The sequence below is a fragment of the Molothrus aeneus genome, chromosome 6, assembly GCF_037042795.1.
Source record: "Molothrus aeneus isolate 106 chromosome 6, BPBGC_Maene_1.0, whole genome shotgun sequence".
In the NCBI taxonomy this organism is placed as follows: Eukaryota; Metazoa; Chordata; class Aves; order Passeriformes; family Icteridae; genus Molothrus; species Molothrus aeneus.
The window spans coordinates 30354566-30381049 of NC_089651.1; the positions used below are offsets into that span (position 1 = coordinate 30354566).

The window sequence follows — 26484 nt, forward strand, 5'->3', positions numbered from 1 at the left end:
AAAGTTTTGTCGTGATTCCTTAACATGCCGCCTACTGGACTTTGCATGTTCAGGCGTGTGAATACTTCGAATTATAAAAAGCCACTAAAACCAGTCTGTCACATCAGAATGGTATCATAAAACATATGTTAACACCAAGATAATAAATGATATTTCTCCCACTGGAATTTGAAATCACCTACCAAAACAGAATTAATATATTTTTATGAAGTTCTACTTCTACAAAATGTACCTGAAATAAATCTGTTTGAGATGAAGACATCAATGTAGAGTCATAACATGCAAATGAACATTGGTGGGAAGTGCCTGAGACAGAAACTGAAGGGTCTCTTAAGGAAAGAAGCTAGACTCACCTTAGCTGCAATGGCTGCTGCTGTTATATGTGAAGAAGAACTGTCCTCTGTTGAGGCAACTCCGCTATCCTTCTTCTCTTCCTCCTCTTCCTCACACTGCACTCCTTTGTCTTCTGTCTGTTTGTGAGGGCTGGTGGTTGGAGGAGGAGAAAGAGGAGGTGGTGGTGAAGGTAGATCTTCAAGCTCATCGTGTACCTCCTTTACTTTTACAATGGCATCCCGCAAAAGATCAATGGCGTGAGGTAGGGCTGGCAGTATAAACTGAAAGCATTCCTGTGCGGAACGAGAAGACAAACCGCTATGAAAAGCTACCTGCACTTGCAAACAGGCATTTACTCTTTCAATATATTTGGGATTTAACACATCTTTTCATGTGATCAGAAATAAAACCTACCATGTCCTTATGCAACTGGTCTTAAAAGATAAATGAACTTAGAAACAGATCTGGTGACTATTCTATAAATTTCCGCTTTTTTTCATGCAAATACAGTAAATTGCACAACAGGGCTATTGCAATGAGCTAATACTGAAAACAAGAGTTGCATTTCTGTGAATATGTAATACAGAAAACTGTTCACAGCAACTGGCAGAATGCTACAAAAATACAGAAGAAAAACATTAACTATATCCCTGCAGGGATATTAGCTTCAAATCCTTCCTATTATGCTCCCTCGCAATTAGAGAACAATTCATAAGGGTTTTCATAATTATACTTTTATATAATTATATCCTTTTTTATTCATGGATCTATTTTACATACTGGAAGAATGACAAACTACACTGATGTCATTGTAATGGCATGTAACTAAAAAAACCAAAAATTCATAAACAAGCTATTTTTTTAAACCTCTCCTCATTCTATAATCTTACAAACAATTAGAACATTTATTTTATATGGCTGGAGAAAGCAAAACTGCAGATGCTGTGCAATTGCTCTTGCTCCATAATGGGCATACATATAAGTACCATGTACAGCTACCTGTGCTGCTAAAATACCCTGGTGCTTCATCAGATCAAAGCAGAAGCTCAGGATGGAATGTGCTGCAGCTGCCTGCTCTGACCAGGATGAAACTCAGGCTTCTTAAGGCTTATTCAGTAAAGTCTTGAAAAACAATCCAACAACAGAGACTCCACAACCCTTGTTGACAACATGCTTTAATGCTTAATTACCCTCAAAGTGTTTGGGGGTTCTTTCAGTTTTGTTTTGGTTTTCCATTTCTTTTCTTTTTCATCTGGAAGCTACCTCATTCATTTTGTGACTATTGTCCCTCATTCCTCTGCCAGGCACCGCAAGAAAGTTTTCTTATGTCATTTGAGGAGACTGCATACAAACATTTAAATATTGGAAAATGATAGCAGGGTCACAAGAAATAATTGCCATGGCAATGCAGTCAGGAACACACAGGTTGACCGAGAAAGCTGGCAGTACTCCTTTTGTTGCCCTTCAGTTTTGTTTCAGGCATAGGAAAATTTTAAAATATGTATTCTGATATTTTAGATTATCCAGAAAATAAGTAATAATAATAAGTTCATAAATTGATAATGAAATAAATATTTTCAATAAATAAAAATAATAATGTAAACAAAATAACAAGCAAAGAATCCATCAGAAATTACTGGAGTTTACATATCCCACTTTGTTAGTAAAACATGACTCACAAGCATTGCAAAGCTTCTAAGTAAGAGCACATCTTTCAGTTGCTTCTTTACGAGGAATGAATGACAAGTCAGACTACCTCATAGATTTATAAATTCTTTAAACATTCAAGTTGGTAGTGCAAACAGCTGGAGTAAACCAGATGAGTACAAATGCTGTATATAATGAATGTATATTAAAACATATTTGTAAAGATAATAAAGATGATGACTTATAATGTAACTGCAAACTGCAGTTATTGTGCCTTTACAGTATTAATTTTAAAATGGTTTAAAATAATGAAGCATACAACCATCATTACTTTAGCAAAGAAGCAGATCTCAAGTAAGTGAGAAAAAAGAACAACTATTTCTGACATGACCAATAACTGTAATAATTGACTACTCAGAGAAGCACATTCCCCACTCCAGCAGTGAAATAAAGCCTTGCGGGCTTCAGTGTTAATGCCCAGATTCCCAGTAAGTCCTCCAAAAGCTCATGTTACATATGAAACTCATTGTTTTAGGCAACTGTTATTACAATTATAAAATGTCAAAGACTTAATAAACATCTGGTCATTTCACACTTTTCCCTCTTCCATAACATTAACTATATTTTGCAAGACTAAAAACAAGCCAAAAAAACCCCACAAAAATGGAAGATTTTTGCAGATCTGGATTCAATGGTACATGCCACACAGATGTTCTCCGGTGAAACCTGCATGTTTGGCATGCAGTCCATTTTTCAGGTGAAGCATTTACACTGCTGTTATTTTCCATCAATATTTTATTAAAGAAATATGTATACTGCTGCAAATTCATAGCTTTATATAAGCTTCTCATATGATCGTATTTATACAATGGAAAGGAAATTAGCAAGTGGTAAAAGAGAAAAATGAGGGAAATTCCTGGTGAAAATCTGTCCTTTTTGGTTCTTGAGATTCAGTCTTTTATGGGGCAATTTTCTCCACTCTTCTTAAAAGTCTTTGCTGAAATCTGAGACTTTACAGATGTCTCATACTAAAAGAAATCTCATACTAAAACGACAGGACAGATCATCATCATGACAGGAACAAATAAAAATCAGTTATTATTAGAAGCTTGCTTGTATGATGCAATCATAGGACTTTTTTCCAGCAGAATTACCTTTTTTATTACTTAACCCTATATCAAACTACTCTTAAAATACTTATTAATGTTTTTTTCATTTCTTTTCTTCATTCACTTTCTGCAATTTACCTATCTTTAAAGTGTGATTACTTCAGGACAATGACAATTGCTTCTGTGGGTTAGGAGTGCTCCTGAACAAAATAAAAACTATTAGAGATTGTAGGCTATTTCACCTCTCTCCTAATTCAGCAAAAGAAGTATTTACTTGTGAAATAACCTTCTTACTGGTACATCACTTCTTTAAAATGGGGGGCCATTGCTATGTTAAATACATGTACATACATATGATTTCTCATGTGTAACTGGCAGAATTTCAGGAAGGTATACACCCATCTCATCATCCTCCAATGCATCTTGTGTCTTTTGAAGGCTTTTAAATTTCCTTTAAGTCACAGTCTCACTAGATTTCCAGAAATGCTGTAAGGAATGGTAGAATCATAGGAGGGCTCACACTGAGTCCTTGAACTGAAACACATCGACAGTGCATCTGAAAACCTATGGTGGCTGCTTTAGACCATACTATTCAAAACATCTCCTCTTCAACTTCCAGGTGACAGCCCATATAAATGTTGTTTTTGTATCTCCAGACAGAAGTCTGAGAAACTGGGACTTCAGGGTTATGCTAAACACATCAGTACTGTCTGCTCCGTGCCTGGGTACTACAGGTTCATCAGACATGTACCAGGAACACATTTCTTAGAGGCCAGAGGTAAAGACACTTATTAACAAGGCCAGATGTAGTCTGAGTCTGGAAGAAATAGATTCTTGTGACTGATGGGGGACCTTCCTCAGCAGTCTTGTATCAGGTTGTACAGATCACTATTCAGCTTAGCAGCCATTATTTCTGTGGAGAAGATTGTTTTTCTAGCAGCCAACTACAAAGAAATTAGTGAAAGATCTAGTTTTACTAACACACACAAATCCCTGCTGGAGTTTAATTCTCTTCCTCTCAGCTATAGAGTCAGACAGAAAGCATGGATAAAGACAAAAATTCTAACTTCTCCATCCAAACAGAGCAAAATGCAGGAAGAAAACAAACTTTATAAAGGGTGAAAAGTCTGATATACCCATATAGAGAAGATTAAAAAACATTCTCAAACATTATTTCCCTTTCTTCCCTCTTGCTGATCAAAACCACAAATGCTCCAGTAAGTTCTACCATATACTATGCATTCCTCTTCTGTATAAAAGACAATGATTTCTTGGAAGCTGGAGACAACCCAGAGACAAGGTACAGCTTATTAGAGAAGAAAGGGAAAGTGTAAGAGATCATCAGACTCTTCACTGCCTGCTCAAGTGAGTGCCCTCTTGCACTACATGTAAAGTTGTCCTGGTCACACAGCACCTTCAATCAGATTGGAGTGGGATGGTCCTTGGCTAGGAGTGATGGTGTGGTAACTTTACATGAACATGCATTTCAATTCATTTTGGTGAAATTTGTTATAGTGGACACTTTCTACCATTTGGAACAAGGAGAAGTGCTCATGATAGTTCCTTCCTAGCAGATCAGTAAGAATGTTTCTTACCTGTGACCCTTTCTTGCTACCTGGAAGATTAATTATGAGAGTTTTCCCTCTGATTCCACACACAGGCCTGAAATGAAAGAAACACAGACTGAAATTCTTGCATGCAACTATCTCCACTATCAAAACAAAAGGAAAGCATTTAAGATAAATTCTATGATTTATCAGATTTTGTAAACTTAATTTCCAATATATTTGCTGATTATGTTCTCATGAAAGAACTTGGGAGAAGCTGAGGTGAAAAAGCATAAAACAAGATTGACAGGGTCTAACCTTAATTTGATATATAAACACTGGCTAGATTTCCATCTTTTTGAGATCTGTGTAGCTCCCTTAATTCTACTGTTTACTTGTGCCAATACATTATTAGATATAGTCCCTTTTTGGTCATACACATGGTTCCTTTGCAGTGTAGTTGACTGTGTCAAACATTATGTCCCTGGCCAGGTAAAAATACTAAGTTGTGCCTGTTGCATTAATTCAAATAGGTTCTTTCTATTTAAAGATTAAACATAAGAAAAGCAGAGAAGGAAGTTACTCTTAGGTGAAAATTTTATTTATGCAATTCATATATAATTCTTCCTAATAGTTTCCCCTCTCCCTCAAGAAAAGACAAAACTAACCATCAAAGACAGAAGCTTCTATTTTTTTTTTTTTTGGTCTTTTAGAAATCCCTTTGGTATTGATTTAAGGCTGAACACTCAAGTGCTGAATGTTTTCTGTTGGCTAGAGTTTGACTGGTCCACATTTTAGCTAAATATTAAAAAAAACCCCGAAACAAAATCACAGAATTTTGTGTTGAGTTTGTAAAGAGTGGCTTACAAAAGCCAAGGTGAAAATCCCAGGGCTGGGATATAAGTATAAGAAAAATGCAAAAGGACAAAACTAAACCATGAATATAGGGAAGTTACAGTTTAGAGAAACTATAGGACATTCTCTTTATTGAATTAAAACCTGAACTATAAGTGAAGACAGAACAGAAATGAAAATAATTTCCAGGTATGGCATTAGCAAAAATTTTGAGCCCAAGGACATGGCATGTTGGGTAGCCAAGTTCCCTGGATTTTTTCTTATACAAATAATTTTCTGTGATTAATGTCATTTATTGGTTGCATGGCGTTTTTTAGCAGGGTAACAAGTATTTCCATGACAGCTGGCACAATGCTCACAAGTAAATAGCACAGAGATCATCTCTGTGCCACTGTATGAACTTTTGATATCACACTCAAGCCAGCCTGAAGTGTTGTTTTCAAATGGCAGTTTGAGTATTGCCTGACTCCCAGCCTCTCTTTTCTCATATTGCCTTCTTTCACAAGATGTATCCCCAGTTTAGAAAGAATTCCAGCTGAGGAATCTCTACTGCAGCAGAGACCAGCCTAAATTAAAGAAATGTGTTCATTTACTCCTGTTGCAGTAGTCAAGTTTACAGAGTACAAACTCAATCCAGCAAATCCCATACGTGGGTTACAGTTTATGGCAGACTTAAAACAAAGGAAATAAGGACTGTCCACAGAGGGATAAAAATGGAATAGTGGAATTGTGTTTGGCAGACAGCTCCTTTAGTAGTCATCTTCTTGGCTCTCCTACTCTGCTTTAAATATTTTTTTGAGCGATATAAGCTAAATGTCCAGTACAACCAACCAATAATCAAAAAAGGAATAAACCAGCAGCCCGAAACTCAAATTTCAGCTGCCAATAATCAGACCTAGTGGCTCAAGAGAGAAATGGAGCTGTCAAAAATTCTCAAGAGAGTGTGCAATAGTAAAAGTGCTTAGGAACGGCATCGCTGGCAAAAGTATCACGTGCGCTTTCAAGAAAACCACACAGATTGTGCATGCATTGCAGGGACTTTGAGAGATAAATTAACAGTATTCCTCCAGAGCTAGGGTAGTACAAATCATTTGTCTTTACCAAAGGGATTTTTTTTTGCCAAAAAAAGCATCTTAATACTTGATGAACAACACACACAGAAAAATTCTTCACTCACCTCAAAATGCAACAGTTCTAAAATGAAAAGGCAGCTATTTAAGAGTGTGCATCAATATTACAAATTACCTGGCACAGAAAATACAGGAGGATACAGTCTCTAATACAGACAACAAAGGGAATTTAATGAGACAGTGCAATTAACATTATTTGAATTTGGCCCCTTCTCTGAAGTTAAGACTTCTGGTCTTGATAACAATGATAGTGTTCAATGATTTCTGCTCAGTCATTGGATAACAATAAGCAATTCTGTGGAAAGAGTTCACCTCCTCATATTTTGAAGGAAGCAGCCTTACCTAGAGAGCATGCCCAGAGGTGTAACATTAAGTGATCCCATCAGCATTGCCAGGGCCATCCCCGGGGCTTCTCGTTCTATTACTTCTTTAGTGGCCTGCAATCAAAGATTAAATAGCAAACTGAGTGAACACGTGGAAGGATAAGGCAAAAATGAAAAACCAGCTAAAAATTAAGTAGGAACATCTCATTTTTTTCTGCCAAGAAATGCTGTTGCTAAATTCTCAACTGAAACATTCTATAGAGTTTTCTTTTGGTTGTGTAAAAGCAAGGAGTTGGGATGAAGGACTGTTAGCAGCACTGTGAAGATTCCTACAGAAAGTTATGAAAAGTCAGGACCCTATAAATATAAAAAGTGTTAATCAACACCACAGAAATAACAACAGCCTCCAACAGAAAGGAAAGACTTTGAGAATAAACAAAGAATGTAACTGCCTTCTCTTCCTCATCAATCTTGTGCATTTTCCTGTTGAGATTTTCCCAGGCATGAGAAGGATGAATCAGTCTGCGCAGAAGATACAAAAAAAAATTTGCAAAGGGAAGCCCATGTAGCAGGCAGGCAGGAAAATAGTCAAATGGTAATGATAATGGCCAGAGGCTGAGGCCTTCCCTTTTGATCATGTCAGCAAAACAGCAGTTCCAAACAGGCTGGTGGCTTTTACTCATAAGCAGTCCATACACAGTGAGCATTGGAAAGTCTGGAAGCAGTCTGAAAATTCTTGTCTTTTTATCCTTTTCCCAAACAGGGAATCAGATGTAAAATCATGCATAACCTTCTCTCCTTACTTCCTAACAGAAATTTTCTCAAATACACAATATGTCCAGTCTACCAACATCTAACTTAGGACACAACATCTTAAAGACAGGTTACAGCCCTATCCCTCTCTTCATTTCCCCCACAGTAGCTGCTGTTCAGTGGATCACATTGCTTCACGCTCTGAAACAAGATTCTAACTTATTCAGCACAACTAAATTGATAGCAATAGTGATAAAACTGTGAAATCCATGGTAGAACACACAGCCAAACTACAATGCTTTAATGGTACAACTATCAAAACAGAAACAGAAAAGAACATCTTAAGTATAAGGACACCCTGAATAAGCTGAATTTTCTTTGCAGTTTGATATAGAAAAAACCAAGGCAAATTATTTTGTAGGAAAGATTCAATTATAAATCACATACTTGTACTTTTGTAAGCTCTGAGTTTCCAAATAGAAAACTAAAGCACTAGAGAAGGAAAATGACAGAATTAACCCAACAGCATCCCTTAAAGAAGGACGCTTACACATGTAAGGGTTCTTACATGAAACAATAAATGAAACAGAAAAAAAATCCATCAAGAGTACAGACATTCAAATGGCCATATTCTCAGACACAATCACTAGCTTTTGACATTTTTAAAGGAATATCAGAATATTAATTAATTAGAAATTAATATCAGTATTAGAAGACATCACACAGTGCTACCATGTAAACCTTTGAGTGCTCTATTAATAAACAAACTTGTGTGCTCAGTTATGGGAAGCTGGAACTTTGGTTTATAAAAACCAAGCAATTATAATTTAGTAGCTGACGCCACAGCCTCCTGTATTTCAAGCATAGCATGTTGGTTTTTGGATCTGCCATCCTCTATGCAGAAACAGAAAAGTCATATAAATACAACTCAGTGACTTTACACAGGGAAAATAAGAAGTAGTGAGCTTGGAATGATGTAGACAAAAATAAAACTCCTCCATGGAGAGAGATTACCTTAAGATACCTTAAGATTTCATACCTGCTGAGGTATGAAATCATCAATTACAATAAAAATTCTTAAGACATCCATAGACCTAATGATTTTTATAATATAGAAGATAAAGGCATTGCAATGGTGAAGAGACACTTTGCTGACCATGAAAAAGGTTAGTGAAACATGGAATTCTCTGAGTGTGCATACATAGCAAGACTGTATCTATGCCTTTTCATTTCAGTTAATACCATGCTTCACAGCTATTCAAAACTGTTTTTAAATATAAAGTGCATTTTGAGATTTATTTTCTGCCCTTGAGCACAGCAACACTTTGAAGATATCATTAGTTAAAATTCTAAGCAGGCTTCAAAGGTAGTACAAGATGCAAGACAGTCCATGAACAATGATCCTGCAGCTCAGGGATTCCTTCAATGAAATTCAAGTCCATTCTCCAACTTCATAAGAAAAATGACCTTCACAAAATGTCACTGCTAGCAGGCAATGTGATTATTAAAAATGTATAGACTAAGCAACAAAATCTGAAAGGGCATGAAGTCCAAGCAGCAGTACGATCCTCAACACAAGTTTCTAAAAATAGTTGTTTCAAAATATATATGCTTATGTTTATTACTGATGGACCTCCACAAACAAGGAAATGTTTCCTGTTTTCATGTTTACAGGCTGACTGGACTGGATAGATGTAACCAAAAAAAGCTGCTGCTAAGTAAACCACTGTCACAGTGACATCTGCTCTTGAAATTAGGCACTGTATAGTCCACTTCTGGGATGTCCTTAAATAACATGACTTAACATGTGCCCTCAACAGGAGCTGAAATCACCATCACACTGAGAAGCAGACTCTAAATTTGCTGTATGTATATGAATGAAATCTGCAATGCTGCAATCTCTTACAACTTTTTATTTTACCTAACAAGGTACCAAAGTCCCAGTGGCCAGGTTTTCTCATACTTTTTTCAGTATTTTTTGCTTGAAGGAAGGGTGGAAGAGAGATGTCAAATCTAGATTTTCATGTGTGTCCAGTTCAGGAGTTAACTGCTGGGTACCAACACCTGCCTCCACAGAAACTATTAAGGAATTAATGACTCAGCACCATCACATTTTACCAGTACTGTAGCAAGGCTGAATTAAGGCTGTTCAATCTTGTTTCATGGGCAATTTTTTTTTGTTGGTGGTCTCACCATCAGTCAGCTGTTGCACGCTGCAGGGGGCTATAGTGTTGGCACAGGATGAATCACAGATCAAGGCTGTTGCCCTCAGCTCTCTTACAACAGCAGTGATGACACTGTTGGGCAGATGCAGGAAAAAATGATGTTTCGTTCAGAGCTGTCACACTGATGTCTTAATCAGGACTGAAGCTTTACATTGATTCTTGGACCTGAGGCTGGTGACTCAGGTAGGTGGAAAATACTGGAGCAAAACTGCATAAAACACTAAAATGATACCAAAAAGCGTCCTCAGTTTCTGATGGACATGATGATAGTGCAAAGAAAACAGGTCCACATAGGAGGGAGGTGGAAGAGAGGGGTTCCACAGAAACAAAAGTACTTGAAAGTAAAAGCCAGAGCTCAGGAGAAAGACAAATGCAGAAAGTCCAGCTGGGAGGTTGCAAAGAAAGACAAGGTTTGTAGTTTAGATAGGACAAGGGAATGTGGGAAGAAGGAATCTAAAGTAGAAAGGCAGAATTGCAGGAAATCCAAGCAGTAGGATTCTCAGAAGGGGAGATATGAGAATAATGTGAAGGCAAGTGAATGAAGTGAATGGGATGGAGAACAGCAAGGAGGTTAGAAACTGAGAATTTTTAAGTTTCCTTCAAACCCAAACCATTCTATGGTTCTACAAAGAAAGACTGCCGAAGGCAGCTTTGACAGAAAATAGATGAGGGAGAAACTCAGGAGAAGCAAAATGGGAAGACAAGACATAACAGAAGTGTCAGGACGTGGGGGAGCCACAGAGAGAGACAATGGGATTGAAATAAAATGCAAGTTTCCACTCCAAAAAGGAGAAGTAGGGACAAACAATTTAATTATTTAGGATTTACTAAGAACATCTATGAGAGCAGTACTTCTTATATTTCATTGCTATATGAATAAATGCAATTGATTTTAAAGCACATTTTTGATTGTTTACAAAGTGCCTTTTTATTGGAGTTAGGGCATTATGTTCCCAAACCAACTGGTATATTTTTAGATATCTTTGACGTAGTTGCGGTTGCTTAACAGATGGCTCACTGCCAATTGGTTTCACAGAGTTCTCTGCTGCTTCACTGCCTTTCTTTACCTCCACATAAATTGTTAGTTCAGCTTCTAACCTGTGGAAATTCTCCCAGGCAGTTGTTGGAGGATATACCTAATGCAGACTGATTTAATTAAAAGACCTAGGACTACTCTTCTGGAAATGTTCAGAAACTCCTTATCTTTGTCTTTCAGGTATTAAGCATAGCAGAAGTTGACCTCAATAGTAAGCAATTATCTGAGACATTTCATATAAACTTCAGCTGGTTTTAGGCAGTAATATAGTTTTACTTCTTCAACTAAAATGCAAATATGAGACTTAGAAATCATAATAAATTCAATTAAATTAAGATGACAGAAACTGCCTCTTGGAAAATATTATTTCTGTTGAACAAGTTAAAATCTATGACTCTGCATAGTATATAATAGAGCTATAAATGAAAATTAATGGACAAATTTGCAGATAACTTATATTTAACAGACTACAGCATTAGCATCAATAGGATTTAATTATTTATTTGAGCTTTCCACTGAAAGCTGAAATCTTGGAAGGGCTTTACCAAAGAAATACCTATATAACCTCTGCCACAGACCTCACGGACCACAGAAGAGCAAAGAAAAACTAGAGAGATAGATCAGTCAAATATGCAACAAAAGGGTCGGTCACGTCTGTGTGCACTTTAGGAATAAAAATTGCATCTCTTAGCCTGGAGATAAGATACCTTCTTCAAAGTTATTCAGAATTCCTCTGCTGGAGACAACACAGGTACCAGTAATTTTTGTTCACAAATCAGCTATTTCAGCTTATTGTCTACTTTCCTAGTCTTATTTGGCAGGAAGAAAACAGAGCTTACATGGAGCTAGATTGATCAGAGCTTCTCACCAAAAAACTACTAATCTATTTCTTCTCCATGAACAATAAGAAATACAGGTTTCAGCAGTTGGCTTCTTTCAATACATTGGAAAGTTTTTTGGATAAGGATTTTAACTCATCTCAGTTTGACCATTATGCTGTCTTTCCTTGAATTCTTCCTGTTCTTTGCCACCAATAACATGTATGGTGATTTTCAGTATCTTTTTTTTATGGATAAGGCATGATAGGATTCGCAGTCTTTGATGTTTTCCAAAATTAAATTTCTTTGGCCAATTGCTCAGTTATCTTGACAAATGGATGAAACTGATCACAAATGCTAGTGCTGAAAAACAACCAAAATCAAGTAGGTTTATAAAAATATAATGCTAAAGAGTAAGGCTAAAGTGGTTGCTGTCTTTGGGCTCACAGGATGACTGGTGGTGACTAGGCAGACATGGGGACAGTGCTAACCCTGATGCATGTGTTTGTTCCTCCTCATGCAGTGAGCCATGCCAGCTTTGCCAATTTTTACTTTACTATGAATTTAAGAAACTCATACTGAGACTGGTAAGTCCTTGTTGGGAATTTTTGATGTTAAATGCAGCTATGTCTACACACATGAGTCTATAGACACATACTAAGAGCACTCTCAGACTTTTGTAGATTTTTTTTGCATAAAAGAAAACAAAACATGTCTAATCCTATTAGACATGTTTACCCTAGTGCCTTTCCCTCTTACCAGTGATAAACTTGATACATACTTCTCTGCTGACGATTCCATTTTCTTTTACCTTTTTTTCTCCCAGCTCAAACCTACAAACATCCAAAGTTGATTGGATCCTGATTAATGTAGCCAGCTAAAACCGAACTCTACAAACTGGTGTACCTCCACACAGTAATAACACATTTCCACTGACAATAATTCTGCAGCACAAGAATGCTGCTTGTCCTTTCAACACATCTGCAGTGATTCTGCTGCCACCCAGAACCTAAACATCACAGAATGACCCTACAAAACGTATCGGTGCAAGGAACAAAAATGTCACAGCAGTAACTACTGTTAGATTAAATACAGACTCGGTTTTCTCTATTTCTCGCAGTCATATCCATGACTCCCTCTGCCTGCAAACTGCCTCCTCTGAATTCTCTCACTCCTTCCACTGGGACCCACCGTACCATTTATTGCAGCCTAATGCCTGGCAGAGACCCAAGTGCCAGAAGCTAATTCAGTGTCTGCCTTCTTTATAGACTGGTATCAGCAAACGAGTCTGTCAGAACACTTCCACTGTGGAGATGACCACAAAAAACAAGTGGCAAATACAGGTACCTCAATGATTTATGCATGACCAAGCCATGAATATATTTAATTCCCAATAGCTGGATTCCAATAATAATTACTTTTATAAACAAATTATTATTAATATCATTATCATCAAATAAAGTGTATATTAATTAATAAAAAATCTTAGCGTTCATTGTAGCTTTCCTTAAAAGTCCTTGTTTTCTTCAATTGAAATCAAACTCATTAAAATATTTACTTGATAACACTCAGTTTCTTTTTTACAAAGAAAAAAGCTTGCAAAACATTTGGGGGAAGATGCTTCACCATTTATACACTACAGAGAAGCTTAAAATTTAAATTAATATGCTAGAAAAAGCAACCTTGTGGAATTTGTAAATTATTCGCCAACTTCTGCAGATCTAGATCTAAATTTTTAGCTAAACCTGATTGCATATGATTTATATAAACTTCATAGATCAGTGATTTGCTTGCCCCATTTGTGTGATTGAAGTGTTAATGAAATTGATGTATCCAACCATGCACATTTTCTAAATATCACTTCTAATATATATTGTGGCAATAATACCTTTTTATTCCCGATTGCTAAACAAAGTTTTAAGATCTGAAATGTGTATAAAATATTTACACCATAAAAACTGATCTTAATTTTATGATACTGCCTATCCCCATACATTGTCATAAACCCACTAGAACAATCATTTGTAGTAGCTGCTAAACAAACAAGACACTAAGTGCTTTTCTGTACTGTAAGGAATGCATTTTGGCTGTACAGAGTTGGACACAGCCCACCACATGCAGTACATTACAGCTGTCCAAAGGGGTGTGTTAGGCCAGCCTCAAAAGGCAGAGTATTTACAGTGGTGGGGACGTCAGGAGGAGCTTGGTAGAACAACAGCTGGAAACAAGCCTGCCCTTTGTACAAAGAAGGGCCAGGTGTCTGCTCCCTCTTTCAGCCCTCTTTCTATGTGCAAACTGCTGTGCTTCCCACTGCAACTCCACTTTGTGCAAGAACAAATCCCTTTCTGTCCAGCAAAACTAGTATAGCTGAAGACATCCTGGTAATGACAATAAAACTATTCTGCTATTCCAAAACTCTGTTAAAATGTTATGTGTTAATAATTACTATTATTTTAAGTTTTCCCTCAGTTATTTCAAACTGCTTTGTATTAATATAAAAAAGGAAATCCAGCCCAACCTTTTAACAATTCTCTAAAATTTGAAGAAAAGGAACAAAACATGAGAAGTCAAAGATTTTGTTCTCTGGAAAACAAACTCATGCAGCACAAATGAGAGAAATAAGCATGGGTATCTACACTATGCCAATAAGAATTCTACATGACTGAAGTGACAACATAATGAGCTTTAACTAATAGAATAACAGCTAGAAAACACTGTCTCATAAAAATATACCCTAGACAGTGTTTCTGGTTATGTGTACTATCTTCTAGACTATATTTCTATACTACAGTGGAGTCAGGCTACAGCCAACTTCATTTCAAAACTAGTGCCAAACTTAGATTCTTCTATATGGGAAGAGTGGGTGTATTTGTGGTTTGGGAAGTATACTCAGCAATTAACCAGAAAAGAAGTAAGAACCAGAAGTTTTAACTTGCAATTGCACTTCTATAAATAAATAATTTTGCAATGTTTTAGCTGAAGCATACTAGTTACTGAAATTGAAATGTGAAACTCTTCTCTTTCAAGGATCTCGTCTGATGTTTCCTAACATTTGCTACCTTTTGCCAAGAACAAATATGGCATTCAAAACACTTGCACTTCTGAAACTTCAGTCAAATTCTTCCACAGTTTAAGTAGCTCCTCCAAACACTTTGAGATCTCAAATCTTCAATGTTGAAGATTTAATAAAAACAACCCTTTCTAAAAACACCTTCTGTACTACAAAGGGCAGACTAATGAGTGAGAACTTTTCAGGAATACACCATAGCAACAGAAGAACTACAAAAGAATACTTTCTCTTAAGGTTCTCTTACACCATATCTTTACTCCCCAAGTAAATGATAAAGCATCTCTAATAACAGCAACTTTAAAGAACTTTTTCGATAACTTAAAAATTCATAGAAATTATTCTTTTGTGACATCCAGTTATGCAATTCATGTGTTCAGAGTCTGAGCAGTTGTCAGTTTTGGCACAAGCAAATGACACTTTCATTAGAACTGAACAAGCAAACACATTTTGAAAGCCTACTGTGACCTACTGTGCATTCTGTCAAATGATTTCCTATATAGGACTATTTTAACTTCTGGCACAAGTCACATTTTTTACCTCCAAGATTCTCATGGAAACAATTGAAACAATTGTAGTTTCTCAAATTGTTTTGTTGAGACCGCTGTAGCACAGAGCACTAAAGTGAAAGACAGTAGAATTCCTAATCTATATTGAGTGAGGAATATTAAATATATCAAGTTTACCTTTTCCTCTGGAATTGTACTATTTAATTAATGGCTTACAGTAGTTTATAGTAATAGGTAACTATATATATATATATATACACAAAACCCCCAGTGTAGAATATATTCTCTCTGTTGCACTGTCCCTAAGATGTTTACTATGCACATTTCCAAAATACCAGTTTTTTTCAGTTTTAGAAGATGTTAAAACATCTTTCATGCATTAGGTAAAACCAGTTGAATCATTTATTGACACTACTCAGCTGAGACAGAGCAACGCTTTCACATTATTACAACTTTGCACTGTATAGAAAAATTCTGCCAGTTTACTTCCCAGCTGCAGAACTCAATTTTGAAACCCTCAGGATTCCTATACCATACACAATTTTTCATTAATATAGATATAGCAACACAGGTATATAAGCACCTCCCCTCACATACTTTTCTGCTGTGCTTGAAGCAGCAGACCATGTTGTGCAGAAAAATCTTTTTGCTTTTTAATAAAATTCCCCAAGTCCAAACTTTTTCAGCACACAGATTTTTACACTAGCAGTGTAAGTGGATCACTGAGAAAAGGCAGTAGCTATTAAGAAACGCAAGGCGAAAGAGATTCTTGGATGGGCACAGTGAACAAGTTAGTTCTTGCTCTGTTACTCAAAATGTACCCAGGACTCCTGCACTGAATGTTAAGCATCTCACTACCACAGCGAATGTGCTCATGCTAAGTGTACAGCAACTACTAACATCACACCTCTAGGCAGACTAACTCAAGTGAAAAATCAGACAGTATTTCTGTATAAATTATATGGGTGATGCAAGACCATAATTCAGAATAACACAGAAATCAAATGCACCCAAGGTTAGCTGCCCAACACTTTGTATCTGATGAAACAAATTACATCCTAAATAATCATCTTTATTTAAAAGAAAAGATAAAAATGAAAATAAACAAAGACACAAAATATTTCTAGGAAAAATATTAGACTGTCTAAACAGTGTAAAAGCTATTGAGAAAATCCCACAGTTCTATCTAGACTGGAAAAATCCATCTTTGCTAACCTTGAAGTCACAGGAAAATTCTACTCTCTCTTTCTTGTAAAGAATGATGGCGATTTAACAGCAGCTTCTCATTAAGATTCTGCAGGAAATTAGATCCCTAGGAGACAAACACATCTAAAAGAATTTCATGCCCTTCTCTGTTCTTTTTCCAGGAATGTCCAATGCTGACCAGCAGAAATCAGTAAAATATGGATGAATTGTAAAAGAGTTTGAAAGACACCATAGTGTTAAGCCTTGCTGTTCATGGATTAATTCTGTATACCACTGGATACCTAAGCATTACTTGGTCTCAAAGGAAGAACTGGTCAGCTTACAGTAGAAAGTAACAATAAACCAACAATTTTTCACTCTTAAAAAGGGAGGTGTAGGCCAAAAATTCAGCCAAAATTAAAGGTGTAACACATAGGTTTCATTCAGCTTTGAAATCTACAAAATCTCCCACTTGAATGTGATGATGGTTAGTTCACTGGAATGAATGATGTATGTGATTGCAACATTACACAAAACATAGCTTATTTACTACTCACTCAGTCTATCTGCAGAAAGGTTGCAAGAAGAAAGCCTAATAAAGGTGTACAAATATTTATTGAAAGCAACCAATGAAGGTGAAAAAGATTGATTACTGTTGCTATGACGTTCCATGAGAGCAGCAAAGGCTGAATCAAACGAAAGCTTTGGTGCAGTCTCAGATAAAATTTCCAAACAATTATTTAGATCTGACTTCATTAAACTCCCAAATGAAGTGAAAGAAGCTCTAGCAAGTCATAGAATAGTCTGAGTTGGGAGGGGTCTTTTAAAGGCCATTTAAGTCCAATCTGCCCTGAAATAAGCAAGGATATCTTCAACTTGATCAAGCTGTTCACAGCCCCATTGAACCTGACCTTGAACACTTCCAGGGATGGGGCACCCATACTCCTCTGTGCAAGCTGTGCTAGTGCCTCATCACCCCCACAGTAAGGAATTTCTTCCTAATATCTAAATCCACCCACCTTCAGTTTAAAATAATTTCTCCTTGTCCTTCCCCCTTTATGTCCTGAAAGAATGCAATAGGGCCTCCCTGAAGCCTTCTCTTCTCCAGGCTGAATCTAAAACCTGCCTGAGCAGAAGAGCAACAAAATGTATGGGGGGGAACAATCTGCAACAGTCACCGATGCATTACTCTGCACTTGCATCTGTACGAATAAGGCCTAAAGCCAGGGGAGATGCTGTGAGATGTGTGGTGAAGGAATTGATGTGGGCATGATGGCCTGCTGCTAGGGGTGCAAAACCCTGCCTTTATATACAAACAGCTGCCCCTCACCATTGATGAAAGCAGCAACAGGATATCTCCACTTCTCCCCAAAGTATCTATTTTGCATTTGAAATCCTCTTTCAGAGGCAAAGGATGAGAACATGATCCCATTTTGCAGACAAGTCAACAGGCTTGCTCCTCTCTTCCTTGCCAGAGCTGGGGTACCTCTGTAAGATTTGTGCCTCTGCCTGCCTTGGACATTACATGTGAAGAGTTGTACATAGCACTATATGCTTACATTTTGTAGATCTAGTGCATCTATTATAGTCAATCTAACAAGAATGTATAACATGCTGCTTTAATGAGCTACACTATCTGTGAATCTGTGCTCATGAAAGCTCTTACTGAATGTGACCAGACTTAAAGTGCCATATTGGCTGCAGTCAGAGAGTTAAGCTGACTGCACCTACACCCTCTTGATCTCTAGCAAGGAAACAAGGGACTGATCTGCTGACAAATTTTTATACTCTAAATGCAACATCATCTCCTCATTTTTCCAACAAAAGCTATAGGCCAACTAAGTTAAGAGGCAACATCAGAAAGACACTGGAACTTTGTATCAATTAATTGCAACAGCAAAAGCCTTTGTCAGTGATGACAAGCATGAAGGAAAAGGCATGTATGTTCTTTAGTACAACATGTATCATTCAAAGCATTCTTGTCTAAAATTAACAAAATAAACTTTTCAATCTGAATCCAGAAGCAACATACACACATTATAAAATCTGAACTCCAAGTTGACACAAGTCACTGTCAGACACATTATTTTTAAGAGTGGAAAACATCAACTGAAAGTGAAGGCAGTGATTAAATGGATCAAGGGAGTGAAACACCTTCTGGAAATCCCAAGGTAGAAAAATAACCATTTATCTCTCTCTTTTTGAGTGCAAAAGACCTGTGTTAGTTAGGAATTTGTTTTCTTCTCAGAAACAACTGAAGAAATTAGTTGCTTAGAGACTGCAATGTTGCTATCATCAGAAAAGATACCTTTAGAAAACAGAGAAAAATAAAGAAAGTGAACTGTAAAAAAATAAATAGCAATTAAAAAATGCATTGAAGTAAAGAGAATATACAACAAACACTCTCCTGATAAATAATTTGCAAGATTTAGATATTTTAGTTCAGGAAATGACTATGAGAACTGTAACAGGGTTTTTATCAGAGATAATAAGGAAGGAAAAGAGTCTGAAAAAAGAGGAATAAAACAGAAATAAAATTGGGCTGATAACAGGAAATTTAGTTATTCTGGAAAGGAAAACTCTGTGAGCTGGAAAGACTCATACTGCTCACAACTGTTTTAGAAGCTAATTTTTAGTAGAAAATCAGCACAGGATAGGTTAAAGAATAATTTCAACCCCCCACCCCACCGAAAATAAGAAGGACAAAAGACTAAAAAAACCTCCCCAAAACCCCTATAAAAAAAAAAAGACAAAATCAAACTTTTCTCTAACCAAATGTTGACTCATTTATAAGACAAAACCTAAAATTTATTCTTTCAACTTACCACAGATTCTTTTAGAACTAATTTGAATATTTGTACCAGGCAGAAAACTGATTTAACTTGACATGTTACAGTGAAGCTGCCTAAGACAGCACTGCATCAGTTCTGCCGTAGTATAATTTTCAGTGAAGCAAATTCCATGCATTCAAGAAAAATCTCAGTGTTTATTTTTCTCCAGTTTCTGCTTCTTTTCTGTTTTAAAACTCATGTAACTCAAATATTATTTAAAAAAATCCCTGCGTATTTGAGGTAATATTAATTTAAAAAAACCCTATATTAAAAATAACTGAAATGATACACTAACAAATTACTTCTGTTTCTTGGGCTAAGAGGTGAATTCTAGTAGTATCCTGCAGCCCCACAGTGCTAGAGGGAATATTCCTCCTCCCTTCCAGCCCCTGCTATGCTTCTCAAACAACAGCCTAGGGAAGCATCGATGTAATACTGGGAGGTAAAGTTTGGAGAAAGAGATTTGCCATTGAGACCTGTTCTTGTCACCACACCCTTCAACAACATGAAGCTGGTGGGAAGTGAGAGACTGACAGCCTACCATCTTTAAGAGTTTATGAAGTTGTGCAAAAAATATTCTTGGAAAAGCAAGGGAAGGTTGGAAAGGCTGAGACAAGAGAGAACAGGAGAGCCCAGCAGACAGCAAAGGACTAAAATATAGGTGGACATTCACATCCTCCAGCTCCTTGGAGCAGAACACAAGTTAACTGGTTTCTAGGCATTAATGTGAAAACTGGGAGAAGGGTCCTACTAGCTCTTCCTCTGAGCATTCCCAACTGTCCTGGGAGCCATCCTCCACAGCAGCAAGCTGGCACTGGGGGCATGGGAACAAGGTGCTCCCTCACAGTGTCTTTATCTGATTCCACAGCTGGTCCCACACTGGGGAAAGCTGCTACTGATTCAAGGGATGCTGCCCTGCCTCTCTGCTTATGATGCCTCAGGTTTTAGCTTTTATATTTTTTGGATTCTCTGCTGCTTTAGTGTGTAGTTTTGAGCTTCAGATTAAGTAAGCTCTTTTCACAGTGTAGGTAGACGAAGCAATTCCTTCTCTACCTGGGGACTAAGGACACATGATCCAAATCTCAGGCCCAAGAGCATAAACAACAGTGGACTGAAGAGAGAAAAACAAGAAGGATGGGACTTCATAACCTAAAGCTGTAATTGGACAATTAACTCTAATATGCAAATGGCCCAGAACTTATAAAAGTGAGAGACCTTGTGACCGGTTGTCCATTTTGTGACCATTTTGGTTCATCTCAGGTGTAGCCCAGGCTGGGCTCTTGTGCTGCCCAAGGTGCATCCATTGAGGCCTTTTAATAAATCCCTACTTTATTCTAACTCTGTCTAGCCTCTGGTCTAGGTCAGCCTTCACAAGGCATCACTTAGACATAATTTCACATATTTAAGGTACCTTTGAAGATAGCAAAAGCAGTAATAATATCTCTGAAGAAATTAAAAGCTAAGGTTAAAAGAACATTACATACAATTTATTTAAATATAGTAAGAATTTACTATGAAATTATGACAGGATTCATAATGACAATATTTTCTCCAAGTCCTAGTTGCTACTAGTTTCAAAACCACAAATGCAACAACACTTGTAATAAACTAAAAACTGCGGAAGAGCTAGGAAAAGAGGTCAAATGAGTTGAATTAAAAGAAGAGCAGGAAATCCTGCTTCTTATTCTAAGATGTGACAATGATTTATTCCCTTACTATGGATCTTACAGATGTAGTCAAGTCCTTGCTCTTAATCTGAGTGACAAAAGGTTTCTGTAAACTAGCAATTGACCATTCTCCCAGTACAGAAAGAGTAGGAAGCAGCAATTAGGACACATTTCAGTTTGGCAACACTGTACTGATCCAGTGGTTCATTTAGATTAGCTGCAGCCCTCTGTTTTAAATAAAGAGACCTGTAAAATTTATTCAGCTTCTTTGATCCACTGTGTTTCATGAACACAGTTCTACATTCAAACTTTAATCTTTCTGAGCCTGAGCAAAAGATTGTTTTTCCCTCCTGTTATTACCTACCTTCCATGGATTCTGAGGTACCTTAGGTAATATTAGGGTTATAGTACTTAATTACTATTGAATTTAATACTTAATACAGTACAACTTAGTCATATACCTCTTAAATAAAGTGATGGAAGCAAAGACTAAATACAATTCAGTTTGGTTTGGGTTTCATTTCTTTTTTCATAAGATGGGAAAGGGTTTTTGAGTAGTTCTATGAAAAAGCTGAATGCTGGTACTGAGATCAGTTTTTGGCTGGTGTGTTAAACTGAATCAGACCATGAAGGAGCCAGACAATAGTTTTTTCCCCATTCCTTACAATTCTTCTTAACCTTTTCAGACTGGTGCATATTTAGAAATAAAATCTAGGCAGATGGATAGGACAATATGATAGAAATGCCAGGCATAAAGCAAGTGGACAGGACAGTAAAAGAGCAAGTATCAGTGAGTAAGCAGACTCAAGGAGCAGCAAGGGGACACTATATTCAAGGATCAGGTGAAAAGGCACGAGGAAAATGCCAAACATTCAGCAAGTTGCTAAAGCAGTACCAAACATTCAGCAGGTGCCAAGCAGCAGAAGAGCAATTCCACAAAGTCAGCAGATGCACTCAGCAGGAAGGCAATGCCAGGCACTTGGAGCAGGAGACAGGGCAGCAGGAAGCCAACGCCCGTGTACAATCCGACTGAAAGGACAGTGAGGAGGCGACATGTGCCGGTCAACAGATGGACAGGGCTGTAGGTAGTCACTGTCAAGCAATTAGCTGCTCAAGAGGCAATGCCAGACAGTCAGGCAAAGGGCCAAGATTTCTGCAGGACAATGCCACACAGCCAGCAGGTAGAGAGAATATAAGACAGCAGTGAATGCCAGGCAGTCCCCAGACAAGGCAGAAAAAGACCAAAGCCCACCAACAATCAGATGCAACTGCTGGCAAGAGCAAAACATAAGCCTGCCAAATGACTCACAGGGCAGTAGGGTGGCAGTGCTTTTTCAGCAACTCAGGATACCATGAGTAAAACAGTCCCAAGAGTCTAGATGCTCACCCTTTGGTAATATCATTGATCAGAGTGAACCATGAAAATCCACAGGAGAATAGCACACAAATGGAAACAGCAAATGAGTCTGACCCTAGCACTTGGGGAGGCCATGGGACCTTCCTATAAAACAAAAATATGAGAATCCACAAGAAAATCAAACAAATGGGAAAAATGTGTCTAAAAACTGTTTCTGATGATGATTTAAAAAGCAAAAAAATACTAGCAAAGAATTACTTTGGAAATGATTGGGTGGGATTGAAGATGTTGCTTACCCCTCTCTGGAGCCCACATAATGGGAATGTTGGGAATTTCTGCAGCAGAAAAACAGAAGAGAAAAGGGATTTCTGACTCCCAGTTCAAGGAAAGCATGTCAGTTTAGGACTGGGTAATCTCTTTGGGCAAAAAATAAGAATTCATCTGAATCTTTGCCCATCCCCAGATACATGCCTTTATGGAGGTTTGTGAAAAATTTGAGAAGCCCACATCACTTTCATCTCATGACCTCCCACCCTTGTTCCCCAAAACCACACTTACCTCTAGCACCTCTAGTATAAGAGTGGAAAGGGGTTGGTCTTGTGAGCTCATTCCCACATCCACTGCAAAATGGCTTGTGAAGTTGCACAGGAGTACCCATGAGCCACTGCTGGCCATTTGTGAGATAAACGGAAGTCATCATTAACTGTTACTCATTATTAGTGCAGGTTGGTGTTTGAATTATGCTTGGACACACCCACACTCTGTGCCTCTAATTAGTCTTATGAATCTTGTGGGGCAACCCTCTTCTAAGTATCAAACTTATCAGCACCTATTTGTTACCCTGAATATTCTCTTGTCTTTAACTTAAGCATTTTGCTATTTAACATGGTTGATTTTTTAAACAAATGAAACTGTTTCAGAAATCTTAGCTGCTGTTTTATTTCAAATACATGCAATGAACTCTGAAATGTAAGAGATGAGAAAATCCCAGCACTAATAAAGTTCAGAAATTTAACTCACCTGTCATTTAAATAATGAGACTTTTTATTCAGTATTCTTCCTAGAAACTAAAAGAATCAACTAAGAATCAAACTTCACTATTTCTGTCTACTTAGAAGTCCACATTTTGTGTGCATTTTTCTGGCTGCACATTAACTTTTTATTGCCAGCACTGAAAACCTGCACTTCACTTTTACAAGGCAGTAATATGAAACAAGAAGCCAACCCTTCCCTCTTCAAACTGAAGAGGACTTTAGATAATAGAAAGGAAGCATGAGCTTTTTTGTGCCATTGCTGAATCAGGATTTGGAAAGGTTGCAGAGACAATCTGTATGAACTTGCCATGCACTCATATGCAACAAAGTTTTTAAAGAATACAGTAGTGATAGGCTAAGCTGATGGAACTTTATTCATACTGATCTCTGGGTATCAACCACTCATTCTTCTCCTAGCAGAGCAAGGCACAAGAATAACAGAGGTTAATAGAACTTCAAATTTAGATCATAGAATAGGAATTTTTTCCATACCCAAACTTTCCCATATTGAAAACTACTATTTGGACTTAGAACAAAATGGCAAATAATTTAGGCAGAGAAGACCAAGAGACTTCCATCATATGATTAGTAATGGCATTAACCAGCCAGGAACTGCAAATACTGCCTGAACCAGAGATACCAGAGTACAAGGTAAGGGCACACATAGGCAGTTTTATAAAATCCTGTGATTTTGTGGCCAGCAGGAACTACAATTAGCTGCATCACATCAAGAACAAAATTGCCATCACCTTCTCTCTGAAGGCACATCTTTCAAGCTTAATGAAAATGAACTATGACAAACTGATCTCAGTGTACCATAAGAAAATGCTTATTTGTGGAGGAAAATATGGACTTTAAAAATCCAGTAACAGTTTAAATGTCAACAGTAAATAACAGTAGGTTATGCACCTCACGATTTAGGTATTCTGATGAAAGAGTAACTAAGAAAAGAATACATGCATGAAGGGACAAGAAACTAAAATATAGTGTAAATAAAAGTTAGAAAGTAATTATTGTCCATAACTGATAAGACTTCCATGCCTAAGTGTGACAATAGTCATTTTGTTTTCTATTTTGGTACTTATACTGAGTCAACATTTTGCTAAAGCTTCACTGCTCCATGTGGTAGCAATTAGCAGAAGCAGGAGAAGAACTAGTTATAATCCTAAGAATAACTCCTGAAGGCAGCTGCTTTCCAAGACTCTTTTAGTTTCTTTCCACTTAGTGGTTGGAAAAGCTCCTACACAGCAGGGAAGAAGTAAATGAGAAATTCTCTATTCTTTAATAAGTATTAGTTTTAATGATCAACTATTTTAATAATGAGTCATTTTGCTATTCTGGTGTGCTAATGTCAAAAGGACTAACTCATTCAATTTTTCATACATCTTAAATCCAAACTGGTATTTGCCATCTAGTTATTATGTCTTGAAGCTGCCTCCACAGGGAAGACTTCCTAACATGTCCACATTATTTTTTTGTTAATTTTCCCTGTATTTAGCTTTAACTAAACTCTTTGTAATAGACCATGACCAGAAAAAAAATCACACTTTAAGGACAAAAGTTTCAGGCCTGACACTATTTTCAGGATTATTTTGCTTGAACTTGATGTTTAATTTTGTTCAGTTTCCTATTATCTTCTCCAAAGCCATGCTTTAATGGAAACTATTTTTAAAAATGCCTAAGAGGAAAAAAAATTCCAAAAGTTCCAATTTGAAAATTTCATTATGCAGAAGTCCTATGGCAGGCCTATTTTTCTTCCCTAGTTACAGAAAGGACTGTAAGATACATTCACTGTTATGGCTACACTGCTAATAGGAGACAAGCCAGTTTATTTAAACTAGTAGAGAAATGTCTACATGAGCTGTGGGCTCTACAGTGAAAACACAGCTAACAGGCATCAGTAAAACCAAGAGGAGGAAAACCCTTCTCTTTACCCCATGCAAAAAGCACACCATAATCATATTGTTCATCTGGGTGTACTTTTGAAAGTGCTGGGCTTGCTCATGCAGGAACCATTTGCCCACTCTCAGGACATGCCAGCCTTCTTCCAACTGCCATTCCTAAATTACCTTGGAAAAAACCCTTTAATTTCAAAATTAAAAAATAAGTTGAGATTTCCAGGCTCATTTCTATGGCTTTGTTTCTCATTTTATGAAACATTCAAATTCCTTACTACTGTTTTACTGGTCTTTTCAGCAGAGCTTGCAAATATTTCCTACATGTTTGAAAGTCAAAAAACACAGCCTCTATTTGCTATTCAAAAGTATTAAGGACACCTTAAAAAAGGCAAATAAAAGCTGATCCTCAAATGAGCAAAAATAAGCAAAGGCTTAATGGAATTCTATTAGCATTATCTTTATCATTTGACAGTCAGACAACTTTACACAGAAGGTTAATACATTAATTAAGTAATTAAAAAGATATTTGCCCCAGCATTTTCAGCCAATATTAACAGGGTTTCACATTTTCAAAAAAGAGACAAAAGCAGTTCATTAATTCCTTTTGAATTCAGGAAATAAAGTAGTTTCATTATTAATTTCAGGATCCATTTGATTCAAACTATCTTCTCATCTAACATATACAGAACATAAGGCAGGACAACTCCTTTAACATCATCCATGATTTCTACAAGAAGTACAAGATAACTTGAGTTTAATAAGACATTTCTCCCACTAGCCAACTCTTTTGATTTGACAGAATTAAAATGAAGAATGCAGCTCTTTAGGAATTTGCTTGTGTGATTAATCTCTTAAACCAACAAACCCTAACCCAAACACATAAAGCCTTTCATTATGAGGATTTTTTTAGATTTTTCTGGCTCAAGATTTCTATTATCAGCTATTTTTACAATTCTCTTTAGTAGGTAAAGAAAGCCTTTGGTACCTTACAAAGCCTTTAGTATTGTACACCATTTCCCAAAGAAAGTACAGGCAAAACCAAAGTTATTTATCAGTGTTCTTCATGATAAACTAAACAGACTGAGTTGTGCAACTCTCACAGAAAGCATCTCTCTTTTTACTTTCATATTTCTACCATCTTTTTTTTTACCTTTTTCTAT

General features: G+C 37.0%; 1 protein-coding gene across 21 annotated transcripts in view; it reads right to left on the reverse strand.

Moving 5' to 3' along the window:
- GPHN (gephyrin) overlaps positions 1-26484 on the reverse strand; it is a 271026-nt gene that overhangs the window by 96632 nt on the left and 147910 nt on the right. For 13 of the 21 annotated variants that reach the window (XM_066551467.1, XM_066551465.1, XM_066551469.1 and 10 more), the window contains exons 5-8: positions 22689-22727; positions 6964-7058; positions 4685-4751; positions 354-626 (exon numbers count right to left, since the gene is read on the reverse strand). In XM_066551467.1, the coding sequence (XP_066407564.1) occupies positions 354-626; positions 4685-4751; positions 6964-7058; positions 22689-22727 (474 nt within the window). The remainder of the gene's footprint in view (positions 1-353; positions 627-4684; positions 4752-6963; positions 7059-22688; positions 22728-26484) is intronic. The other 8 variants (XM_066551468.1, XM_066551466.1, XM_066551464.1 and 5 more) reach the window with 1 other exon arrangement.